The sequence below is a fragment of the Thrips palmi genome, unplaced genomic scaffold (genome assembly GCF_012932325.1).
Source record: "Thrips palmi isolate BJ-2018 unplaced genomic scaffold, TpBJ-2018v1 HiC_scaffold_1, whole genome shotgun sequence".
Taxonomy (NCBI): Eukaryota; Metazoa; Arthropoda; class Insecta; order Thysanoptera; family Thripidae; genus Thrips; species Thrips palmi.
Genome location: NW_023144620.1, coordinates 10,407,493 through 10,430,171, shown reverse-complemented (window position 1 = coordinate 10,430,171; position 22,679 = coordinate 10,407,493). Strand labels below are relative to the sequence as shown.

Genomic DNA, 22,679 nt, shown 5'->3' with positions numbered 1-22,679 from the left:
ACCATGCGCGCGTGCTCCGGGGCGCCGTCAAACGAGCTGACGCGAGCTGACGCGAGCTGACGCGAGCTGACGTGCTGCAGCTTACCGTCCATCACGTGGGCGGCGCGCACGTCCGCCGCTACTTCCACGCCGCGACGCCTCCGGCCCCCCGGCCGCGTCGTTCGAACCGCCAGAAAAATGGGCGCGCCGCTGAGTTGCGCCGCGCTGCGCCGAGCGGGATGAGAAATGCCTCGAAGCCATATTTCGCATACCGCAGCCGCCTTTCGCGGCGCGCTGCCGCGCATGGCGCAAGACGAAGGGCTGCCCGGAGTGACGGGGAGGGCCGAAGGGACGGCCGAAGGGCCCCGCGGAGCCCAAGGCAGAGCCACGCCCTGCTGTGTGCGTGGGCGACTCGCACTTCGGACGGCACTGTAAGGCTTTACGTCATGCCGCGCGCATCGCTTGACCGTCCCTTTCCGTTTTAAATTGAACCGGAGACAGAAAGGAAATTGGCACTCAAGCCCTTCAGGCTCGGTCATGAGAAATCAGAGCGCAATGAAACTTTAGTGGAGGTTTTTCTTTACCATGGAACAATTTGACCCAACGAACGTTTTTCTCGAACCGAACTTGTGACCCCACCGATGGATTCCTCGTTCGGAGAGCAATCCATTGGCTGCCATTGGTGGGATCACACGTCCGGTATGAGGCCAATTTAGCGACACTGGATCTCAAAACGCGTCCGGGATTTCGATCAACCGGTCTTCTGGCCCACTGTGCATCGTCTCCCCGCCCCGACCCGCGCAGTGACTTGGCGCACTTCTGATGACCGCCTGCCGGCCATCCGCGGCGCTGCCGGCGCTGGCGCTGTTTTGGCGGGAGACAAATGAACGACGCGCCCGTAAAAGGGATTCCGGGAATTCGCCTACACTGCCGGCGGCACTACTGTGGATGAGACGAAAATATAACGAGGCGCGGCACTGTCTCGTTTTTCCTTCCTTTTTGTGTAAGACCCTTCGCGCGTGTTGCGTGCGCGGGTGCAGAGCAGAAGGAGTCTGGCGCAAGCGGGAAAAGGGGCCTTTTAGAGGCGTAAAAGTCGCCTGCGCACAGTGGGCCAGAAGACCGGCGGAGGCGGTCAAAATCGTGGACGCGTTTTGAGCCCTAGAGTCGCTAAAAAATGGGACTCGAACTGGACGTGTGACCCCACCAATGGATTGCTCTCCGATCGAGGAATTCCATTGGTGGGGTCACACGCTCGGTTGGAGTCCTGTTTAGTGACTCTGGAGCTCAAAACGCGTCTAGAGCTTTGACCACCTCCACCGGCCGTCCGGCCCACTGTGCTGCGCCACGATTCGTTGATTTCGGGAAAGTGAGACGGCTATTGAAAGGGTGGCCATCGCGCGAGGCCCCACGCCCCACACACGACGCCGTGCCAACTCGTTTACGTCCGATTCGACACCGAACCGACGCCGAATGGGATGGAATGGCCGCCAAATGAGTGCGAGGAAAACGCGGATGAGAGAGAGAGAGAGAGAGAGAGAGAGAGAGAGAGAGAGAGAGAGAGAGAGAGAGAGAGAGAGAGAGGCGTAGTGAGCTGTTGGCGGATCCCTGCTGAGGTAATTGCCGAGAACGCAGTGGGGCCTGCATCGCGCTCACTGCGCGCACACTGCGCACGCAGGCAGCGCTTTCGGCGCGCTGTCTCCGTCGCACTCGGCGAGCGCGGCTTCGCGGCGGAGGGGTGCGAGAGAGACGGAGCGCGCGGACCGTGTCGCCGCGGTGCACTGACTGTTAGTGCCGCGGCCGCCGCAGCCCTGCCCGGAGACGTGGACGCACGCGCCGCGCCCAGGCCTCGCCCAGGCCTCGCCCAGCAGAAGCAACCAAGTTCACAGCATTTCACGAGGAAAAAAAATACGATGAACGCTAAAAGTGACTTCCAAAACTCGTAAAAAAAAATCGTTAAAAATTTGAGAAATTTTTGATTTTTTTAAAAAAATTGTTTTGATTGGAAGCCATGGAAGATGAACTATCTGTTACGAAGATTCCGCGAAGATGAACGGTCTGTATTGAAGATGCCGTGTGCTGGGCGAAACTTACGTCGTCGTCCTGGCTGCCGAGGTAAGGCTAATCAAGGTAAGTACTCACGAAAGCGAAATACACACTCCATTTTCACTTTGTTGCGTTGGCCGTCATGCCGCCTCGGCTTAATTCGCCATGAGCACATACTGATGCCCTGCCTGGGGCTGGCTGCCTGTCTGCCGGCTGTCTGGCTGCCTGGCTTGCCCACACAGGGCCACGCCCTCCCTTGCACCTTCGCGCCGCCATCCTCAGGAAGCCCGCTTTAGGGTGCTTTTCCTTCTTCCGCGAGTTGCCAACGACACCGGTCATAACGCGCCGTAGTGTGGGCCGCGCCGCGTTGGCCGCGTGGTCTGGCGGCTGGCGCGCGGCGCCGGTGACGCGGGTTCGATTCCCCGTCGCGGCGGGGTGGGTTTCCTGCCCGGCGCGATCGCTCTGCCGTGCCAATTGGCAAGCGCGTTCGCGGCGAGTCGCAGTGGCTGTTGTTGTTGTTGTTGTTGGGCCGCGCTTTAGCGGCAGTGAAGCGTTCTGGACCTAATAAGAGAAACCGGCGATCGCCTTATCGCGCCCGAGAGTGAACTCGGCGCAACGCAATTGGGTCGTCGCTTTGTTGGCGTGCAAGGCGCCGCGCGCCCACACTGGCGGACCGTTTAGGTTAGGTCAGGCCGCACAGAGGGCCAGAAGACCGGCGGAGGTGGTCAAAATCCCGGACGCGTTTTGAGCGATTGGACTCGAACCGAACGACGAATCCATTGGTGGGGTCACACGTTCGGTTCGAGGACTGCTTAGCGACTTTGGAACTCAAAACGCGTCTTGCCGCCTCCACTGATGTTCTGGCCCACTGTAGTCCGTCGCCGAGGTGTGCGGTCCGGACGCGTTGTTTGAGTGCGGTCTGGGGTAATTAAAGCGTTGTTTGCCACCGGCCGTCTCTCTCGCACCCGTCCGCGACGTCCCGCGAGCGTGAGAGAGACAGAGAGAGGGAGAGCCTGATTGACAACGCTGCCGCCGACTGGCACACCCTGGGCGACCCCGACTGCGCCGGGCAGGACGGGCGTGCAGAAGGCCTGCAAGGGCGGCGGTGTGAAATTAACATCTTCTGGTCCACTTTTCCCCACGCCGTTGCAACGGCTTTCAGTTGGCGCGGAATCCGAACTCGCTGCCAAAGTCGAGCAAAGCCGGGCAGGGGGAATGCTGCGATGCAGGCACGGCACTGCGAGGCGCCGCCACATCCGCCGCCAGTCCCGCCTGGTCCCGCCACCCCACGCGGAGCACGTCTCGTTGCGACCGTAATTGAAAAACAAAAGTGGGGCTTAAACTGACAGCCGCGCGCCGGGGGGAAAATGTGGAACCTCAAAAAAATAAAACGACGAAATTTGCAAAGAAAATAACTTGTCGTTTTTATCGTGACGTACGGTCTGTCACATAATGTGTCGGTCGGGAGGCCGACGTCGTCTTATTAAGACGAGACTACCTTAAAACGGTGTCCAAAGTCTCAGGCGATGTACTCCCAGAAAAGCGTAATTCTTTCAAAGATAATTTATTTAAAAGTAGTTACCAAAGAAATGTTTTCTCAGATAATTCAAATGGGTAACTATTTGTCAGGCTAAACGGGCACTGCTTCTTATAAGATGGCGTCTCTTCGTCTCATAGCCTACGCGCATTTGTAGGGAAACGACCCAAAAGCAAGAGGTCCCAACTGGCCTGGCTGACCTCCCATCATCCCCTGCATCGTGTCTTGACTCGACAAAGCGTCACATGTCCACTGTTCGAAGAGCAATCCAAACAGAATTCATTGCTCTCGCTTCCCTCGCCTGGCCGTGCGGAGCCCCTGCAGACAGCGGGTGGGCCCGCCCGCAACTCGCCGGAGTGCCGCGTGGTGGCCTACCCCGCCGTTCGCAGGCGTTCCGGTGGAGGCGGCCAAAACTCTAGACGCGTTTTGAGCACTGAACAGGACTCGAACCGAACGTGTGACCCCACCAATGGATTCCTCGTTCGAAGAGTAATCCATTGGTGGGGTCATTCGTTCGGTTTGAGTCCCATTTGGCGACTCTGGAGCTCAAAAAACGGGTCTGGCTCCGGCGGGGGTGGATGACCTCTGCTTATCAGCGCCGCGCGAGGTAGGCAGCCGTTGCGTGCCGCGGCGTGCCGGGGGCCGTGGAGGGGGCCGCGCTGCCGCGCTCCGAGCCCCGCACTCCACGCTCGGCGCCGCCAAGCTACGCCAAGCGTGGCCCGGTATAAAGCCCCGGCTTCGGGGCGCGGCCGCCAGCTAGCGTCGAGACGACGGCGGGATTGCAGCGGCACACCGCGCCGAGGTGCCGCAGACCGTTCACGTGTGTGTTGGTGTGTGTGTGTGCAAGTTTTGTGTCTGTGTGTGTGTCACTCAAGTCGTTTTGCGCATGTGTGTGTAGTGCACAGTGGACTTTTCACCCCCTTCCTCTGGATTATGACAAGACTGCAAGTGAGTACCGCACGAGGACGTCATCGTGTGCGGTCCCAAAGGGGAACGCATGTCTGCCTTTCTCGCTTCTGTTAAATTTTTCAGTGGAGAAAATAATGAGCTAAGGACGGATCTTTACTGGTGTCGGAACGAGCCGCGCCTCCAAATTTCACGTCAGTACAATAGGGTATTTAAGAAGTTTACCTGGATCAAAATTGCTAACAATTCTAGACTTTTCTTTAAAATTATGTCAAACCTCGCATTTTTTACGGGGGTGGAAAATGGACGATTATAATTATGTAGCAATTTTAACAGTAGCTGTAACACGTACGATTAATGTGTAGTGAAAATTATTGCTTTTGGCAAATTTGTAACAAATTTGTGTATGCAATTTTCGAACTAATTCCCTCTCTTTACCGTGAGGCGGTGGTGGACGTCGCCATCATGGCGCGCTCTGGTTCGGTACTGCACCCGGCCTCCCGGAATGCCCAATGCACGCACCGATTTGCCTGCATTGTCCTGTAATTGGACTCGCTGCACAACAAACTGCCGCAATGCTAACGACTCAATTAACGTCGGCATGCATTGCCGTGCATTGCGCTGCCATTTTGGGCGCGCTGCGTCCGCCTCGGTCCGCTTTGCACATGAGCAGCGCGAAGGAAAGCTAGCTAGCCAGCCCCCGTTTAGCTACGCCACGGTCCACGCCGCTGCCGGGCCGAGGGCCGATTCTCCGGGATAAGGGTCTGCCTCTAAACCACGTGACCGATTCGGGACGGGGAGCGATCGCGCCCTGACATCGGGCCCGGCTCGTGCCGGCTGTGCCGTGGCCGCGCCGGCCGAGGGGGGCGGGGCTCGGATTCCTTTTCGAGCGGCCCGATTGTAATTTGTCTCCCCGATGGCCGGTGAACGCTAGCGAACGCGCAGCACCGCGGTGAACACTGAGGCCGTCGTCATGTAATGAGTCGCTGGAGAAACTAACCTCAGCCCGGCGAGCCGCGCAAGCCGCGCCAAGCGCGGTAGCAGGTGTCGCCGGGCGTCAGCGGCGTACAGTGGGCCAGAAGACAGGTGGAGGCGGTCAAAGTCCCGGACGCTCCAGAGTCGCTGAATGGAACTCGGACCGAACCTGTGACCCCCCACCAATGGATTGCTCTCCGAACGAGGAATCCATTGGTGGGGTCACACGTTGTGTTTAGGCCCATTTAGCGACTCTGGAGCTCAAAACCCGTCCGGGACTTTGACCGCCTCCACCGGTCTTCTGGCCCACTGTGCGTCTGCGCCACTCGCTTATTTGGCGCACCCGGAACGCTTTCCGAAGGCCGTAAAGCTGCAGGACCCGAGTAGTGCCGCCCCGCGGTGCACCGCGCCGCACCGCGCCCGGAACGGAACCGCGTCGCTTTTCCGCGTCTTTTTTGTTGTGGTCCGCTACGTTTTGTTCGCGGGCAAACAGTCGTGGAGGGGAAACATGTCGACTGCTTTGGGTGCAACGCGTGCAGGACTAACCACACAGTGCCGACTCACTTTCACGACACTTAAAGGACAGGACGTAAGCCGACTCAGTCAAACCGACGCAAACTTTTCAGCACGGTCGCCATTATTACTGCATTTACGTCTAGATCGGCACGCTGAAAAAATAGCCCACAGATGGACCCGTTTTTTTTTCCAGTGTATGGTCTGCGCACTGATGGCCAGTAGGCGAAAGTGTTGGCCCCGGTCGGTACGCACGGTCCTGTACCTACTCATTGAAATAGCAAAGTCAATTTTGTACCGCCTTCATTCCGTCGAGCTACTTTTTTTCCTCCTCTTTATTTTTCTCCTCTCTTCCGCTCCTTATGTGTGTGGCTGTGTTTGTGTCCGCCTGTGTTTGTACGTGTGTGATTGTGTGTGTGCGCGCCTACAGTCTAGCAAAGTCGGCATGCGTCGGCATGTCCCGGCTGCTCGCGTAGAGCTCACACCTAACCACGGCAATCAGCAGCAATCTCCCGCATCCCCCTTCCTTTTCCCTCTTCCCCCGCCCCTCTCCGTCCGCTTCTGCTTTAGAAAGAGATTGATAGTGGACTTGGCCACGCCACTGCTAGGGCCTGCACATCAGTCTTGACTTTGTCGCAGTGTCCCGCTAAAACTTTCCTCCAAACAAAAACAAAGCGATAAAAAAGACTGCAACATTGGGCAGATGTAGAGTCGAATGCGCGGAGGAGAACGAACGCACGCACTGTGCTCTACACTGCACAGCTTTTTGGAGAAAGTAGACCTATAATCTGTATCGATTTCACGGCTACGGATAGTATGAATGGATGGATATCAGTCGGGGCGCGAAGCAGCCGCCGCCGCAGCCAAACGCTTCAGTACCGATCACACACAACGCATGCATCTCTCTCTCTCTCACTCACACACTTACACACACACACACACACACACGGATCCGGGAGGGACTGGCGTGAAAAATGGTGTCTGATTTCGCTGACAGTGCAAGTGTAACGATAAAACGCGGCAACGTGATAAAGAGCGCGCCGATTCCGCTTTCATGGCGGAGCACAGTGGGCCAGAAGAACCGGTGGAGGCGGCCAAAACTTCAGACGCGTTTTGAGCTCCCGAGTCGCTAAATGGGGCTCAAACCGAGCGTGTGACCCCACCAATGGATTGCTCTCCGAACGAGGAATCCATTGGTAGGGTCACAGGTTCGGTTTGAGTCCTGTTTAGCGACTCTGGAGCTCAAAACGCATCTAGCGAGTTTCGGCCGCCTCCACCGGTCTTCTGGCCCACTGTGCGGAGCCTAGCCGGCCGCGTGCTGCCAGTGCCAGTGAGGCGACGCTTTGCATGAGAATGCCGGTAAAATGTTGCAAATGTAAATCCGCCAAATCGTCCATCCGGACTCGTTTCCCTGTCGTAGGCGGTCGCCATGGCGGTCGCCTCGCCTCGCGTGAGATAAAGTGGCGGCGGTAACGCGCCTCGTCCAGCTCATGAGGTTCACGGCCCGGACGCCACGCCGCGCCACTTTCCCTGCGTGCAGTGTGCTGGTGGCGTGCTGGCCGTGCCGGCCGTGCCCAAGCACCGGAGAGCACAACGCCCCGAGCAGCCAGCCACGCCCCGAGTACCTCGCCGAGTGCTTCGCGCTGCATCCCCTCTGCAAAATAATATCGGCTAGCTCATTAGCTCGACGGTCGGTTGGCTGGTTCGCCGCTCGGCCGCCCTTCGCCGGCCAGATCGCGGATTCCGGCCGCCGAGCCCCGCCGCAGCCGCGCCCAGAACTCTCATATCGTGTCCCCTCGCGGGGCGCCACTGTGCGCCTTTTCCCGCGCGCTCCACTGGCGCCCGGTTCCGCCCGGTTCCGGCTGCACCAGACGAAGGTCACGACCAATCCTCGGCCGCGCTTACGCTCGGGTCAGCTCGTCTCGGCTGCAGTGCAGTCTGCATGCAAGGGCTCCGCTTCCAGGATTAACACTCCGGGCGCACTGCTCCGCCGCTGCTGCCTGATGAATAATTAATTGCGGAGTCCTTGCACGAGGAAAGTAAGAGCGCCGAGGAGGACGCGCACCCTTGGACCAATTTCTTATCCGGTGTCGGTCGCATCGCTGCTGGAGGCACGCGCCACTGGAAACGCGCTGTGCCAACTCGACTCAAAGTGTTCCGCGGTCCAGGAAACGTCCGGCCGGCGCGACCGCTCGCTCGGCCGAGTCGTTGTACGCACACACATGCAGCGCGTCAACTTCATCAAGTTGTGTGTGTGAGCGCGCGCTCCTATTTTACAACACTGGGCGACAACACTTGACGCCCAGGTCCACACACACCTCGCGCACTCTGCATATGAAAGCGTTTCACACGCGCGACACCAGAAACGCGTCCATGCCGACGCCTACCCGGAAAAAAGCAACCAAGTACCCGTAACAAAAAAAAAATACGGCCCCTGTTGTCTGTTTGTATTTTTTGCCGGGCAATATTCTCCTTTTCTTGCGGAGCGGTATGCGATTCGCGAGTCGTGCATGATGCAAGCCCCGCGGGGGACAGCATGTTGTCTTCGGAGTCAGCCACCGTGTCGTCGCCGAGTCGGACTCCGTGAATGAAAGAGGCGTGTGTGTGTGTGTGTGTGTGTGTGTGTGTGTGTGTGTGTGTGTGAGATCGCCAGGCCGTGCGTGTCTCGGGGCAGAGCGGCCAATTCAATGACAAAATGACAACACGAGAGAGAACCTGCCGAAAAATGATACGAAACTGACATTGCTTTCCTGGACGCCGTGCAGTGGGCCAGAAGACAGATGAAACTCTGGACGCGTTTTGAACTCCAGGGTCGCTGAATGGGACTCGAATCAAGCGTGTCCACCAATGGATTGCTCTCCGAACGAGGAATCCATCGGTGGGGTCACACGTTCGGTTCGAGTCCCATTTAGCGACTCTGGAGCTCAAAACGCGTCTAGAGCTTTGGCCACCTCCACCGGTCTTCTGGCCCACTGTGTGCCGCGGTCACACTCCCATTGGCATGCTGCCCTTCCCTTCCGGCTCCAAAGTAATTGCACGCTGCTTATCTGCGCGGTCTCCGCCATTGCGTGGTTATCCAAAACCGTAACGCGAGCAACGCGAGTCGCAAGGCTATGACTTTTAGGGCGGCCGCCTCGGGGTTCCTCGGCGGGCGCGGTGCGCGGCGCGCCGGGGTGGAACTCCCCACCGGACGTGAAATAACGGGGGCGGGCCGAGCCAAGGGCCAAGCGGCTGCCCTCGGCCCCTCTCTCGCACTCGTGGTGCGTTTCGCACGGGTGCGAGTAAGACAGAGCTCTTTTTTTTTCGGAAACAGCGTCTGGGCTTGGCTGACGGCCGGAGAGATTATTCGCTGGCCGGCCCTAGAGGCGCCACGGCGGCTGTGTTGTTGTGTCACCGGTGTGTGCGCCCGTGTGTGTGTATGCGGCCTGCGGTGGCAAAGAAACTGGAATCGAAGCGGGGCGATTCGCGGCGCGCGATAGGGCATAGTCGGCATTGCCTGGCCGTTGCCTGGCCGTTGCCTGGCCATTGCCTGGCCATTGCCTCGGCACTGCCGGCGACAGTGTTTATTCCAGGCCTCCCTTCCACTTCCGGCTGACCGTTTGGTTCCGGCGACCTGTTCACTCGGTGTGTTGGCGCGTGCCGCTTCGCATGCATGCCAACCCTCCGGCCAAGTGTGTGGCGACGGTCAGAAGCGCGTAGTCGCATGAGAAGGTGACTGGGGATACGTCCTTGTGTGCTGGTGAAATGAGGCAGCACTGAAAGGGCGCCTGGGGTGCGGGGCGCGGCGGCCGAGGTTGGCTCGGACTCCCTAAGCAGCCCTGGGTGTCACAGGCCTATGCAGTGCACTATTTCCGGAAAGTCGCCGTTTTCCCCGCACTCTGACAACCTTTCAAACTATTTTGGGCCTTACAAAGAAAAGCAGCTTGTTATAGCAAAGTATTTTGAACGCACCAAAGCTTACAAAGAAAATACTTTGTAATTTACGAACTTCTTCTTCGTATAACAAAGTAAATTAGTCTGTACTATGTATGCTCAATATACTTCGTAATGTTTTGAGCGTGCGTTTTTGTTGCGACAACGAGTTTCTCGTGGTGGTACGTACCGCACAAACGAGCTGCCCTTCTCCCTGGCTGCCTCTGTCGCCGAGCGCATCTCGAGGGGAGACGCGGCGCGCGTCCATTCCATCTTGATTTGGAAGAAACGCCGCCAAACTTCCGCGTTTCCGCGCGGCCTGGCCTGGCTTGGGCCTGGCCGTTCGCCCGCCCGTCGGTCAGCCCGGCGGAGAGTGAGCGGTATCCGGTAGCCGGCTGCGCGCAACGCGTTGGCAGGCCTGCATTAGCCGCTGCACTGCCGATAGCAGCGATGGCCTGTCGATAGTCGCTTTTGCGCGGCGTGGCCGGTGCGCCGCGGCGCCGGTTAGCTCCTGATCGGCCTGCCGGGGGCTCGGCCAGGGCTCGGCCACCTCCCAGCCGCTTGCGACGCGCGCCGCGCCACTCCCCGCATTGTCCCTAAATGCGCGCGCGTTTTGTTTCCTCATTGTGAGCCGCGCCGCGAGCGAGTCAGAGCGAGCGCCGCGAGCGCCAGACATGACAGCAACAACTGCACGCCCTGTGTCCCTCCTGAAGGGTTGCCGCCCCGACAAAAGAAAGTGAAATGTAGCTCGGTGTGTTCTGAGCCACTGCACCACGCCGCCGGCCGCCGCGGAGCAAGGTCCTCCTGCACGATACTGCGTACTCCAGCGTCGTCTGCTAGGCCCTTGACGTCATCGCAGGAGCCCTCCCCGCGGATGTGCATTTATCTGGATAGCGACGTGTAATTGTTTAAAAGCGGGACTGCGTGCGGTAGTCCGGCGGATATAATCTCGAAAATTACTTGGCAGCGACTATGGAGTGTTAGCCCACACGGAGTAAGCAGCGCTAACAACAAACGAAAGCGAAAAAGATAATGGTGGCGCCTTCACGGTCCGCGCGTCCTGCCTGTGGCGGCCTCGCGGTTACAGCCCGGTATCGCCTGGCCCGGGTGGCTCGGCTTGTTCGCCCGCTTGCATTTTCCCGCCGAAATGCGCGCAGCGATGCGGCCAGGTTGTCGTGCTGCGCGCCGCGCGTGCGTGCGTGAGTGTGGGCGATACATAAAAGGCGGCGAAACCTGGCGCGCGTCTCTGCGGCGGCACAGCGCGCCATGGTGTGGTGACTGCCTTGCAAATGAAACCAGCCGGCGTGGAGTTTGAAGACGTCTTAATGACGCCGGCCGAACGCGCGTTGTGTGAGTGCGCGGAGCGCGGAGAATAATAAACCACCGCCAACATTTATTTTGTTAAAAATGATTTGTTCCCTTTCGTGTCTGCTTGACTCGCGCCGGCAATTACGGACCAATAAGAGAGACAAGAATGGAAGCTGTGCAGCGTGCGCAGCGTGCGTGGCGCAGTGATGCTATCTCTGTCTGGTCGGCTTGTTCCATCCGCGCGCCTAGAGCAGCGCGCCCAGCCGGGCCTAGCCCAGTCGTGTCTCTCTGCCTCGCGCGCCGCGCAGAGCGAGCGCAAAGCAAGCGCAGGCCCCTGCATGACCGGCTCGCGGCTCCTCCCATTTTGCGCCGCGTTTGTTTTGATATTGCTTTCGCAGTTAGAAAGTCCGCCATGCCGTGAACGCGCGCTCACTCGTACACGCACCGCGGCGCGCTCGGTGTGGCTCGGCGTGTGTGTGCGTGCGACGGATTTAGGCTGCGAACAGGGCGTGAACCGCACACGGTCGCACTGCGGCCTGCTGATACGTGAAATTGCATAAATCAAAAGGCAGCGCACTGCCGAGGCGGTGCCCGCGGTGCCCGCGGTGCCCCCCGCGGGGAGGGGCGGCCAGACATTATCGCGCGTGCCTGGCCGTGGACAAGCAGGACCGCGCCTAGTTAGCGACCGCCGGCCGGTGGCGGTCCGAGGCCGGGGACTGAAAACGGGGACTGAACCGTGCTCTCTGTTCCAGGTATGCGTGGCGGCGGTCGCTGTGCTGCTGCTCCGCGGGGCGCTGGCGCAGCGCGAGACCATGCAGGACGGCGGCTACCACGGTGACGAGCGTAGCCTCGCCGAGGACATGGGAGGCAGTGGCGGGCTGACGGTGCAGGAGCCCCCGGCGGGCTGGCCACTCAGCGAGCTCCGGGCCTACGAGCACCACGGAGACCACCATCATGCGAGGACGGGCCGCTGGGAGGCGTCCGCCGACACGTCGCCGTGGACCGCTGTCGAGGAGACGGAGCCCGAGGCGGCGGCCAGCGAGTCCCGGGGCTCGGTGCGGTGGTTCAGCGCCACGCCCGCACCCGTCGTGGCCGCCGCCGCCGTCGACGACCAGCAGTCCATGCCGGCGGAGCCCGGCCAGTGGTACGCGGACGTGCCCTTCCAGCAAGGCCTGCCCCCGCGCCAGGGCCGCGTGCTCGCCGCCAACCCCGACACCAACATGAACATGCCGCCCCAACAGCCCGCGCCCGCGGCACCCGAGCACGCCGTCGCCTTCTTCGCGACGCCGCAGGACGCGGAGGCGGCGGCGGGTAGCGACGCGCCCGCGGGGCAGCCGTGGCAGCCCTCCAACTCGCGGTACAAACGCAAGCGGAAGCAGAACAAGCAGATCCAGCAGCAGGTTGAGCAGGAACAGATGATGCATCACCAGCAACAAGAGCAGCAGCAGCAGCAACAACAATTCCTGCAGCAGCAACAGCCGCAGGTCCAGCAGGACGACCCACAACTGCAGCACGAAGCGCCCCCGCTCGAGGTGAAGAAGACGAAGAAGACCGTAAAGCGCGTCAACAAGAGGAGACCGTCGCACACGTACGCCCCACAGCCGCAACCAATCATCATCTCGAACGGCGCCCCCGGGCCACAGGGCCCCCAGGGCCCCGACCCAACCGTCAGCGTGGGCTACAGCATCGGCTTCGCGGCCCCCGACGGCGGTGCCGTGGTGGGCGGCGGCGTGGCCGCGCCCCCTCAGCTCCAAGCCCCCGGCGGCCAGGAGTACCAACCGCACCGCGGCACGGTTCAGAACGACGTCGTCCAGGGCGAGGTGGTGCACGGCGAGGGCGCCGTCAGCTACAGCAACACGCTGCTCGGTAACAAGGCGGTGCCGCACCAGCCGACCCAGGGCGTCAACGTGGTCAACGTGGTGAGCAGCTCGGCCATCAACGGCAGACCCATCTACGTGCCGCCGCTGCAACAGTCCTCGCTGAGCGCGCCGTCCGGGCCCTCTGGCCCGCCCGCGGGCTACCAGCCCCTGCCAACGCCCCAGGCCCTGGTCGGATCGCCGTCGCCCAGCTACACCTTGAGCGTGGTGACCGCTGCGCCCTCTGCCGGCCCCGTCGTGGTGAGCACCACGCCGTCGTACGTAGTCCGAACGCCCCACTCCATCTTCGGCAGCGGCAGCACCACAAAGAGGTAAGTTTTTCAATATAGACAAGGATTCGTTGATATGGTTCCAGCCAAGTGAAATTCGGCCCTTTGCATCTCGTGTAACGACCCTGTTTCCTCTGCCCCTTCAGCGAGTTCGCGCTGGGCCCGTCCGCACTGCAGCGCAAGCCGCCCAAGGCCGCGTCCGCCGTGCTGCACATCAACGACGGCACGGACTTCGCGTGGCAGGACGTCGGCAACGGCGTGGAGGTGTCGGCGCCCATCACGCCCAACGGCCTCCGCGGCGGCTACCGGGACAGCATCCCCATCATGGAGGACACGGACGATGACTCGCCCGCCGTGCCGTTCGAGGCCAGCACCGCGGCTGGGCTCCACGCCGCCGCGCCGACGGGCTCCACCCTGTCCCCCTTCAACCACGACTACGTGCTGAGCCACACCTCGCAGTTCGATCAGAACAACGCTCTGTACGGCGGCGCGGAGAGCGGCCGTGTCGAGGTGCCGTCCAACCACCTCCCCGACGACCCACCCGGCCTGTCGGCAAGGCCGTCCTCCAAACCGGACCCCTTCCGCGGATTCACGTCCAGCTCCTTCGCAGACTTCATGCGCGCGTACTCATCCACCGGCAGGCAGCCGCACTCCGCCAGCGGAGGGCCGCCCTTCGCGTCCTCGTCGTTCGACAGCCCGCCCGACACCGTTCTGGGCAGCAAGCTGGTGCAGGGCCAGGTGTACTACCTGCCCAGCGACACGCCCGGCGGCCATCCCATCCCCGCCGTCATCATGCCCCTGTCCAGGCTGAGGGAGCTGCACGCGGCCCTGCCGAGCGGCAAGAAGCCCGTCTACAACCTGCCGCCCGACGCCAGCCCCGCCCCCGACGCCCCGTTCAAATCGCCGTCCTTTGCCGACTTCCCGTTCAAGTCCTTCGGGGACGCCCCGTTTAAGTCCTCCGTCTTTTCGGAAAGTCCCTTCAAGTCCGAAGCGCCGTTCAAGACGTCCCAGTCACAATCCTCGTTCCCGTCGCTGCCTGACTCCCCTTTCAAGGGTCCGCCGTCCTCGTTCGGCGGTGACCACCGTGGCCCCCCGCCCTCCAAGTACCGTCCGTCGTCGCCCTTCAAGGGCAAGGACCCCTTCTTCAAGCAGAGCGGAGGCTTCCCGCGGCCCCAGCCCCACCACCTCAGCGGCTTCTCCAAGCCTCACGGCCTGCGCTTCGGCCCGAGCCCCAGCGGTCCCAGCCCCACCGGCAGCAGCGTCAAGATCACCAAGAGCGTGCCCGTCTTCGAGGAGCACCAGACGTTGTCCAAGCACCCGCACCAGCCGCAGCACCAGGGCAGCAGCCCGGTCGCGGCGGCCGCCGAAGAACCCAACCCCGCGCTGCAGTGGCCGCCCAAGGAGTCTGTGGACGTGCAGACCTACTACATGCCCATCGAGCAGTACGACGGTCTCAAGGGCAACCCGTTGGTGTCCTCCGGCCACCGGCCTAGCTTCCACCACGGCCATCCCCGCGGACCCCCCACCCTTCACCGCGAGGTGCGCAGGCCGCCCCCGCACCGGCCCGTCCGCGCACACCTACCGTCGCCCCAGCCGTCCGCCGCGCCCAGCCACCACCACCACAGCCACGGCCAGCTTGAGCCGGGGGCCTTCGCCGTGTCGTCGTCCTACAGAGTGCGGCCCTCGGGCTGAGCAGCGCCGGGCCGGCAAGCGGGAGAATGACAAGTGCCAATAGTGCCAACTGTGAATAGCTAAGCGAAAACTAAACTGTTTTCCTGTGTACATTTGTGGTCAGCTGGGGCTTCAAGTCTGGTACTACCGGAGCAGAGGACAAAGCTTTATTTATTATTTGGGCTGAATGGCTGAATTTTTGTGTAACATAAGAAGGGATGTCCACTGGGGTGCCCAACAACGTCACCGATCGGCTTTTAGATTGGAGGCCATGCTCTGCGGTGCCTTCAACACGATCTAAAAGCCCCTCCGTGTTGCTGAAGGGTGCGTCTTCCGTGGGTTGGGTTGGATCAAAAAGAGTGTTGTCTAGTTTTAGTGGCGTTAAATATGGCTAGTGATAAGTATTTATTTTGTTATTTTGTACTTTATTCTTTGAATTAAAAGAAGATCGTTGGTCCGTTCTTGAAAGTGTTTTGATGCCCCCAACTTTGCACCATTGCTGGTAAGAGCCGATAGAGCGCCAGAGGGCAGGCAACCCATCGTACACCTCCAGTTCCCTCAGACGCTCCGCTGCGCTGCCAGCAGAATTCTTCGCTTCAGAAGAGCCACGAAGCCAGGTGCAGCAGGGCACTTCTTTTAACGATACAGAATGAATTCAGCCGAGCATAGGTCTTTTACTAAAAGAGGAACATTCTACTTAAAGGACACGTCAGCTCCTTACAACACGGCTCTGCATCTAAGCGCTCGGGTTTACAGGTTACGTTGTGAATGCGACCAAAATGAGGCATTGCTTCATCCTGCATCAATTTCTCCTCCAATTCGTGCACACACTCCTGGGTGCAGAATAGCGATTGCGAATTACGCCTGCCTGGGAGGGGAAAGGAGACCTGAGTGTGGTGCAGAAGCAGCGTGCCTAATGCCGTCTCTTTACCGGCCATCCCGACCGGGCCGTGAGGATGAGGGTCCTCAGTGCATCGATTGCACCGGACGCGTTTCCCATTCGACTGTCTGCGGCGCGTTCCGCACTTTCTTCGTTTTGCCGACGTAAACAACAACACGGTGTGCAGGGGGATTCTGATAGGGCTGTGCCTCCGCCACGGACGGCGCACTTGACCTGCTGGGCCCGTTGTTATCCAACAGGAAGCACGGTGACTCGAAGACTCCGGCCCCGCATGTGCACCGGGGCTCAGAGGCATGGTGGCGACGAGCGCTTCTCGCCGTGGTTTCCATGACAACGTGCTGAAAAGGACAACCGGGACACACGGCTGCAGCCAAATCGGGCAAATTCTCACAGAAAGGACGAGAAGGGGTTACGGTGCGGGTCATGGTCAGTTGATGAAATGAAGAGAGTCGAAGGACGCCTTAAATGGTCCCCGAGAAGTGACTTGCGGGGAATCCGCGGCATTGCGTAAGACAGGCTGACGCCACGCCCCTGCCCTATGACGCTGAAAGGGGAGCAGGCCACCGGGTAAAGACAAGCTCGTCACGTCTGTGGACTCGGTGCAGTCATGCCGTCCAGCCATGGCAGGGCCGGGCAGAGCGGCACCAGGCCCCAGGTGCGAGCGGGGAAGTGGAGACCGGCTGGCCAGTTACTGACCGGCGCCGGACCCCGCCAGCATAGAGAGAAAGCGAGAGGCCTAGGACAACCTCGCGCCTCGCCGAGGTGCGTGGTGGTCCCGAGCCGCTGCCGGCCAACGCCGACGCCGTGCGGACGCGGGGCTGACGAATCCATCTCGGCCTTTCCAGGACACCTGCCCGAGTTTCTTCCCCCTCCACCGGGACGTGTTGCGTTCTGCGGTTACGCCGATATTATTGTGTCGATACCGAAAACTATACTGCGGCAGTGGGGGCTCGATGCGATGCAGTGGACCCCCACCCCCTGCCCCTCCCGCCGGTGAAGGCCCGTTCAACTTTACCGGGCTGCGCTGGACCGGGCAGCGCAAGCAGCCGCCTGGCTTCGCCGGCTTTGCCCCAACAAAACGTCTTTTCCTCCTTCCGATCTCTGACCCCGGAGGCAGAGCCGCCGCGCTGCGCCGCCCCCCGCCACTGCGGACCGGGGGCAGCTTCTGAGGGCGGTGTGGGCGCGGCGGGGCACGGCGGGGACCTCGTATTTAAGAGTGGACGTCCCCTCCGCAACCCGTACAAACCGTGTGTGCACGTGTGGAGCTGCACGTCGACAGTCTCCTGCAGCCATGAAGCTCCCGGTATGTGGTCAAGTGTCTTACAGTGCATCGGTCAAGTAGTTCAATGTGGTTCCGCCCGATATCCCCGCTGACGCGCTGCCTTCTGTGCTGTGACCCTCCTAGATGTTGGCGGCTTTGCTGGGCTGCCTGGCCGCCGGTCTCGGCGCTCTGGGTGCCAAGCCGAGTGGCAAGGGCTACCACTACGTCGTGCGTTTCGACCAGCAAGACCGCTTACAAGACAGCGCCGAGGCCGACTCGATGGCGGCGAGGGACAAGCGCGGGGCCGCGGTCGGTGCGTCCAGCTACTACCAGCAGTTCCAGGATTACTACGACGACGGCCAGGCCGCCGGCTACGACGCCGGGCACGCCGCCAGTTACGCCGACCACGGGTAAGCCAACACCCTTACTCCAGCCGAACAGTGAGACGTAAAACAACGTCTAACACGTGGAGTTTTGTTGTCCAGGTATGGCTACGCCAATGACGCCGTGCAACAGGTGCAAGTGCAGCAACTGCAGCTGCAGCAGGTGCACGCTGTCCCGCAGCAAACGGTCCACACGGAGGTGACCAAGGAGGTGGCCGTGCCGCACCCGGTCCCCGTGCCCCACGCCGTGCCCGTCCCCGTGCCGCAGACCATCATCAAGCACGTCCCCGTGGCCGTCGCGGTGCCCGTGCCCGTCCCGCAGCCCTACGCCGTTCACGTCCCCGTTCACGTGGTCAAGACGGTGGCCGTGCCCGTTGAGAAGCCGGTTCCTTTCGCCGTGGAGAAGCCCGTGCCCTACCCGGTGGAGAAGCCCTACCCCGTCACGGTGGAGAAGAGGGTGCCCTTCGCCGTGCCCCAGCCGTACCCCGTGCACGTGCCTGTCTACAAGATTATCTACAAGGAAGCCCCGCCCAAGATCTACTCCCACCCTCCGCACCACTTCCATCACCCCCACCTTGACTCTCATCCCCACCCCCACCCGCACTACCCCCACGACGACGACTGAGTGCGTGGGTGCGGGCCACGGGTCAGACGCCGAAGAAAAAAAAGTGACTAGTCCAAATGAATGTAATCCTATGTTCCTTCATTAATTTTATGTATTTGTTGTGTTGTTAAAGATGTGCTCTCTTTAAGTCGTTATTTTTTTCTGCCTGGGCTTACCACCATAAAAGCGACTCGGCTAGTCGCTGCCATACAGCGTCCTGCCGGATTGTTTATGAGATGGATCAATAAATGACGTTAGAGGCTTATTTTTAAGGCGGTGGCCGTTACCCACCTAAAGATGTAATTTCTTTGTCCATTGTTCGGTGGTCGCAAAACCACGAGCCAGAGGCACTATTTTCGACGCAGACGTGTCGATATGACAGCAGCGTCCCAACGCGTCGCCGCGTAACTGCAAAAGAGGAACAGCGTCCACCGAGCGGCCTGCTTCTCTGCCATTCCGGTAGCCCACATTTTGTCCGGAAAAGGTTGTGGCGCTCCGCGTAGCGCCGCGTAGCGCCGCGTAGCTCCGGGGCCTGCAAACTGGACTGGGTACGGCCACGCCGGGCGGCGGGTCGCGAGCAGGAAATCCAAAACTAGAATGCGGGGGGACGGGACTCGGGGCGTGCCCGCGTTTAGGTCTCCAGCCAGTGGGCCCGCGTCCCACCGTCCGCGAGTACGTTGGGTGGCCTGCCGCTCTGGCGTGGCTGCTGTGGCTGCTGGATAGGTTGCCCACCTTGTGGGCGCGGTGCAGGACCGCTGCGCCAGGCAACATGCAACCCAACAGGCAGCCGCCGTGCCTGGGGCGCGCCCACCAACCAGTGGCGTGCGCAGAAATTTCGAAAGGGGGGGGGGGTCAGGCCATGCTTGCCTACTTACACTTGGGAAAGTAACGCAATTTGCCTACCTTCCAGGCGGCTGTCTAGTCGCCAAAGGGGGGGGGTCATGGTCCCCCCCCCCTGGCGCACGTCAGTGCCACCAGCTGGCCGTCCGGTCGTCGGACCCAGAGCGCCTGCCATGCCGGGTTAGGCCAGCCCGCCACACAGGGCTGTCTTGCGGGCATTGTGGGCAGCAGGGGCCCTCGCACTCCATTTTCGTTTTCTGTTTCTGTCTCCCCGAATTGTTCCGGCGCCCCCTCTATTTTTAACAGTGAAGTGCTGCAACCACCACCGCCCGGAAAATGAGCAGGGTAATTGCTAGACACGGAGCAGACGGTGTGCGTCACGAGGGTCATTAGCAGCGCTGCAACTGCAGGCCGAACACTGCTTTCGTCGCTCCGGCTCTCTCGCTCTCGTGGGCGTCCCGCGCTGGTGGGAGCGAGACAGCGATAAAGTACTGTTCGGTATCGCTCCGCTGGACGCGGCGGAGGTAATAAAGTCTCAATCTTCGGCCATGGTACCGTGCGTGGGGATTATGACCTGCACTAACCGCGAGCTAGATTTGGTTAATTCGAATATCACTGACTCAAAATTAGTCAACGACGGCGATGCTGCCGTGGACGCTTGAGTGCGGGTCAGCGGCGAGGCCGAACACACTCCCACGCACTACGCTTCTACAACACCGCGTACACGTCAATGCTCTGCCGATGTAGGCGGACGTGCGAAAGAGCTGTTTCTGTTTTTGTTTCTGTTTTGGAGAGTTTCTTCGCATTTCGCAGGCCGCGACATCACACTGGATGTCGCAAAACGCCAGCTCGCCCGGACCGTAGCCCCATTTTTTACGGCCCTTGTTCGACTGGCTTTGTTGCCGACGGACTAGGAGGCCCGAGCTGTAAAGCGGTGTTGGACACTGGAAATAAGCGCGTTGCAGTTGCTCAAGAAGTGCGCAGGGCCCGCCGACAGGGCACCACCGTCACATCCTGGGCCCACACACACACACGGGCTACGCGCCACCGAACATCTGGGCGCGTCTGCTGCTTCTGGCGCCACACGACACTGCCACCAGGGCCAAGAAGTGCGTTAGCGCGCTCCGCCGACCCGCAGTGGGCCAAAACCCTAGACGCGTTTTGAGCTCAAAAGCCGCTAGACGGAACTCGCACCAGACGTGGCCCCACCAATGGATTCCTCGTTTGGAGAGCAATCCATTGGTGGGGTCACACGTTTTGTTCGAGTTCCATCTAGCAAAAGTAGAGCCCAAAACGCGTTCGGGATTTTGACCACCTCCACCGGTCTTCTGGCCCACAGTGCGGCCCCGTCTGTCTTCTCCGACACGACCGCAGACGGCACTCGACTGCACAAACGGGAAGAAATATGCGTCCCGCGGGCGCATGTTGGGCTGCCTACCTTGGGGCGCAGCAACAGCACTCGCTGCTCTGCTGCGCGGCGGCCGGACCGAGCTGGCGGCCAGCCAAAGTGCCGTCAGGCCGTGCAGTATTAGGTCACGCGGTCATTCATAAGTACACTGTCGCAAGCGGCGCGGTTCTCCGCGTTTGTGGGAAATGGCGGGAAAAAGCGAGAAAGGCCGAACAGGCGGCAAGTGCTGCTGTGGTTCGAGCGACGGGCCTTCCGATGCCGTCCGGGAAAGCCTCTAGTGGCGGCTAGCGGCGGCAAGCGTTGGAAGGCTGGCGGTTGGCGTGAGAAGCGGACGGCAGCATCCATGTGCCCAGCCAGTAACAATCGACGTGGGCATCGACCGGGGAAAACACTGCGCAGTCGCCGAAAAGACCGGTTTAGGTGGTCATGACTTTGGGGACGGCTTACCCTCTAAAATACCGAAGGCGGGCTTCTCCCCACATTAAAATGCTAATAATGGACTTCTCATTCAAAAGGAAATTTTTTGGTCAGTGGTGCGATTGCTTCGAGTCCTTTGCTTGAGCAAGGGCGTGCTTAAAATCCGGCCCTGCTGTGTCCGGCAACGCTGGCCGTCTGGCCTAACTGCTCACTAAGTGCGTCAGTAGTGTAGACCCACCCACGTCACGAGTTGCTGACACAACGGCCTTGCCAATTTTCATGTTCATCCGCGGAGAGCCATTTTCATTATCTCGGTACTCGCAATGATCGGCGAGTGAGGCAACGTGTTTGTTTTGCGCTAATAATGGCTGCTGCAGGCGGTGCGCTAGAACTGGCTAGGGCTCCAGGGCGCCGCTGTCAGCGAGGTTAACGCGGCCCCGGTGCAAATATCGCGCAAGACTCGAGGATTTCTCCAAAGGTCCTGGCGCTGTCTCTCCTCTTTTTGGCCTCTGCTTTTTCTCCCCCTCTCTCTCGGCACTGGCCACTCTAAGCTAGTCCAAGGCCTGGCCCGAAACTTGGCCCGCCCGCCACTTGCGCTCCCTTCAGTAATTACGACTCGGTCGCGATGCAACCGGAGATATTTACTTGGTGAAGAAAAGGGAGGAGGGGAAACTATGCAGTCGTTACCGCACGCCGTATCCTCATCTGTCCGGGCGAGTTTTTTTTTCTTCTCTCCCACACGCGACGACTAGCATGACCTTATAGTTACTGCGGCTAGGTACTGAGTAACTAATGAACTGACATTAATTATTCGTCCCGTAACCGCGAGCTAGCCGAAATCTGTTGCGGTGGCCGCCCTGCCTCGCCCTGCCAAACTGCGGAACGTAATAAGTGCAACCGCGTTGCCTCACGTCAGCCTAGCGTGGAGCGACAGGGCGCAGCGCGAAAAGACGGGTGGCCACTCTAACGTGTACGACGTGAACGGCATCCGGCGGACGCTGACATCGCCAGGCATCCTTTACGGTTGCCATCGATCCACGGTCACTGTCACCCTACGGTTGCCAGTCACCCAGGGTCACTGTCATCCCACAGTAGCCACCCGCGCGGTTGCGTGTGCTGATATTGAGGAGCTCCCCTCAATGAGCATTAAACGTGAGGCTCCGGCGCGTTTCCAAGCACGCCCCGAGGGACGCCCGCACACGCGTGTGCAGTCGCAATTAAATTGTCCCGTGGAAACAATAAAAAGAGTCAAGAGGTATTTTTCGTTCCCGACCCTAGACAATGCAGTGAGAAAAAGACTCGATTGGACATGAGGTATTGACCCGACGGAGGAGCTTGGCTTTCTGAAATCCTGTCGCCTCAAGGAAAAGCAAACTTTCGGTTTTTATGTGGAGGACGATCGCTCGGTGATTAGAATCAGGCATCGGGGGGTCGATTCTTTCAGTGCACTGTTTGGCACACTTACGCACACACAACATGTGCAGTGGACGAGGCCGCGGGAAATATGGAAAATAGACGAGCCATTCCAGGCGAGAATGATTATGAGCGGCAAATGCTCGCTGCCTCCTATCCCACGCCGGGCATGGTCCAGCGGCACGCGCAATGGCGTCACAACGGCCCTTGAAAGTCCTGCAGGGAGCAAGACAATTCAACCACATTCAGCGCACATGTGAAGAAGAAAATTTTCCTGAGGAAGGGCGATACCGAAAAGGCGATTGACTTCCTTATCGCTTCAGAAAGGGGTCTTCTGCTGCTTCCTGAAAGCCCCCTGTCGTAACAGGCACACAGATTTACAAAAGTTTGGCGGTGAGGTGCGAACTGCGGGGCTCTGCTTGAACCACGCCGTCGGTCCACCCTGACCCCTGCCACCCCCTC

At 60.2% G+C, this 22,679-nt stretch overlaps 3 protein-coding genes across 3 annotated transcripts; all 3 read left to right on the top strand.

The window, feature by feature from the left end:
* Positions 1-4,334: 4,334 nt before the first annotated feature.
* LOC117643432 (chromatin modification-related protein eaf-1-like) lies at positions 4,335-13,365 on the top strand. Its single transcript, XM_034382373.1, has 2 exons — positions 4,335-4,507; positions 11,926-13,365. Exons 1-2 carry the CDS (start codon positions 4,493-4,495, stop codon positions 13,363-13,365), a joined length of 1,455 nt encoding a protein of 484 aa, XP_034238264.1. The 5' UTR covers positions 4,335-4,492.
* On the top strand, positions 12,981-15,462 carry LOC117639987 (extensin-like). Its single transcript, XM_034376126.1, has 2 exons — positions 12,981-13,361; positions 13,466-15,462. The coding sequence occupies exon 2, from the start codon at positions 13,644-13,646 to the stop codon at positions 15,009-15,011; it is 1,368 nt and encodes a 455-aa protein (XP_034232017.1). The 5' UTR covers positions 12,981-13,361; positions 13,466-13,643; the 3' UTR covers positions 15,012-15,462.
* A 1,689-nt stretch (positions 15,463-17,151) lies between these two features.
* On the top strand, positions 17,152-18,233 carry LOC117640612 (MAGE-like protein 2). Its single transcript, XM_034377233.1, has 3 exons — positions 17,152-17,194; positions 17,297-17,562; positions 17,638-18,233. Exons 1-3 carry the CDS (start codon positions 17,183-17,185, stop codon positions 18,158-18,160), a joined length of 801 nt encoding a protein of 266 aa, XP_034233124.1. The 5' UTR covers positions 17,152-17,182; the 3' UTR covers positions 18,161-18,233.
* The last annotated feature ends 4,446 nt before the right edge of the window (positions 18,234-22,679 follow it).

Excerpts from the sequence above, each read along its gene's own strand:
- LOC117640612 (XM_034377233.1), top strand. Across the intron at positions 17,563-17,637 it reads GCCAGTTACGCCGACCACGG|GTATGGCTACGCCAATGACG; the intron begins GTAAGCCAACAC and ends TTTGTTGTCCAG.
- LOC117639987 (XM_034376126.1), top strand. The coding sequence starts at position 13,644 with ATGGAGGACACGGACGATGACTCGCCCGCCGTGCCGTTCGAGGCCAGC.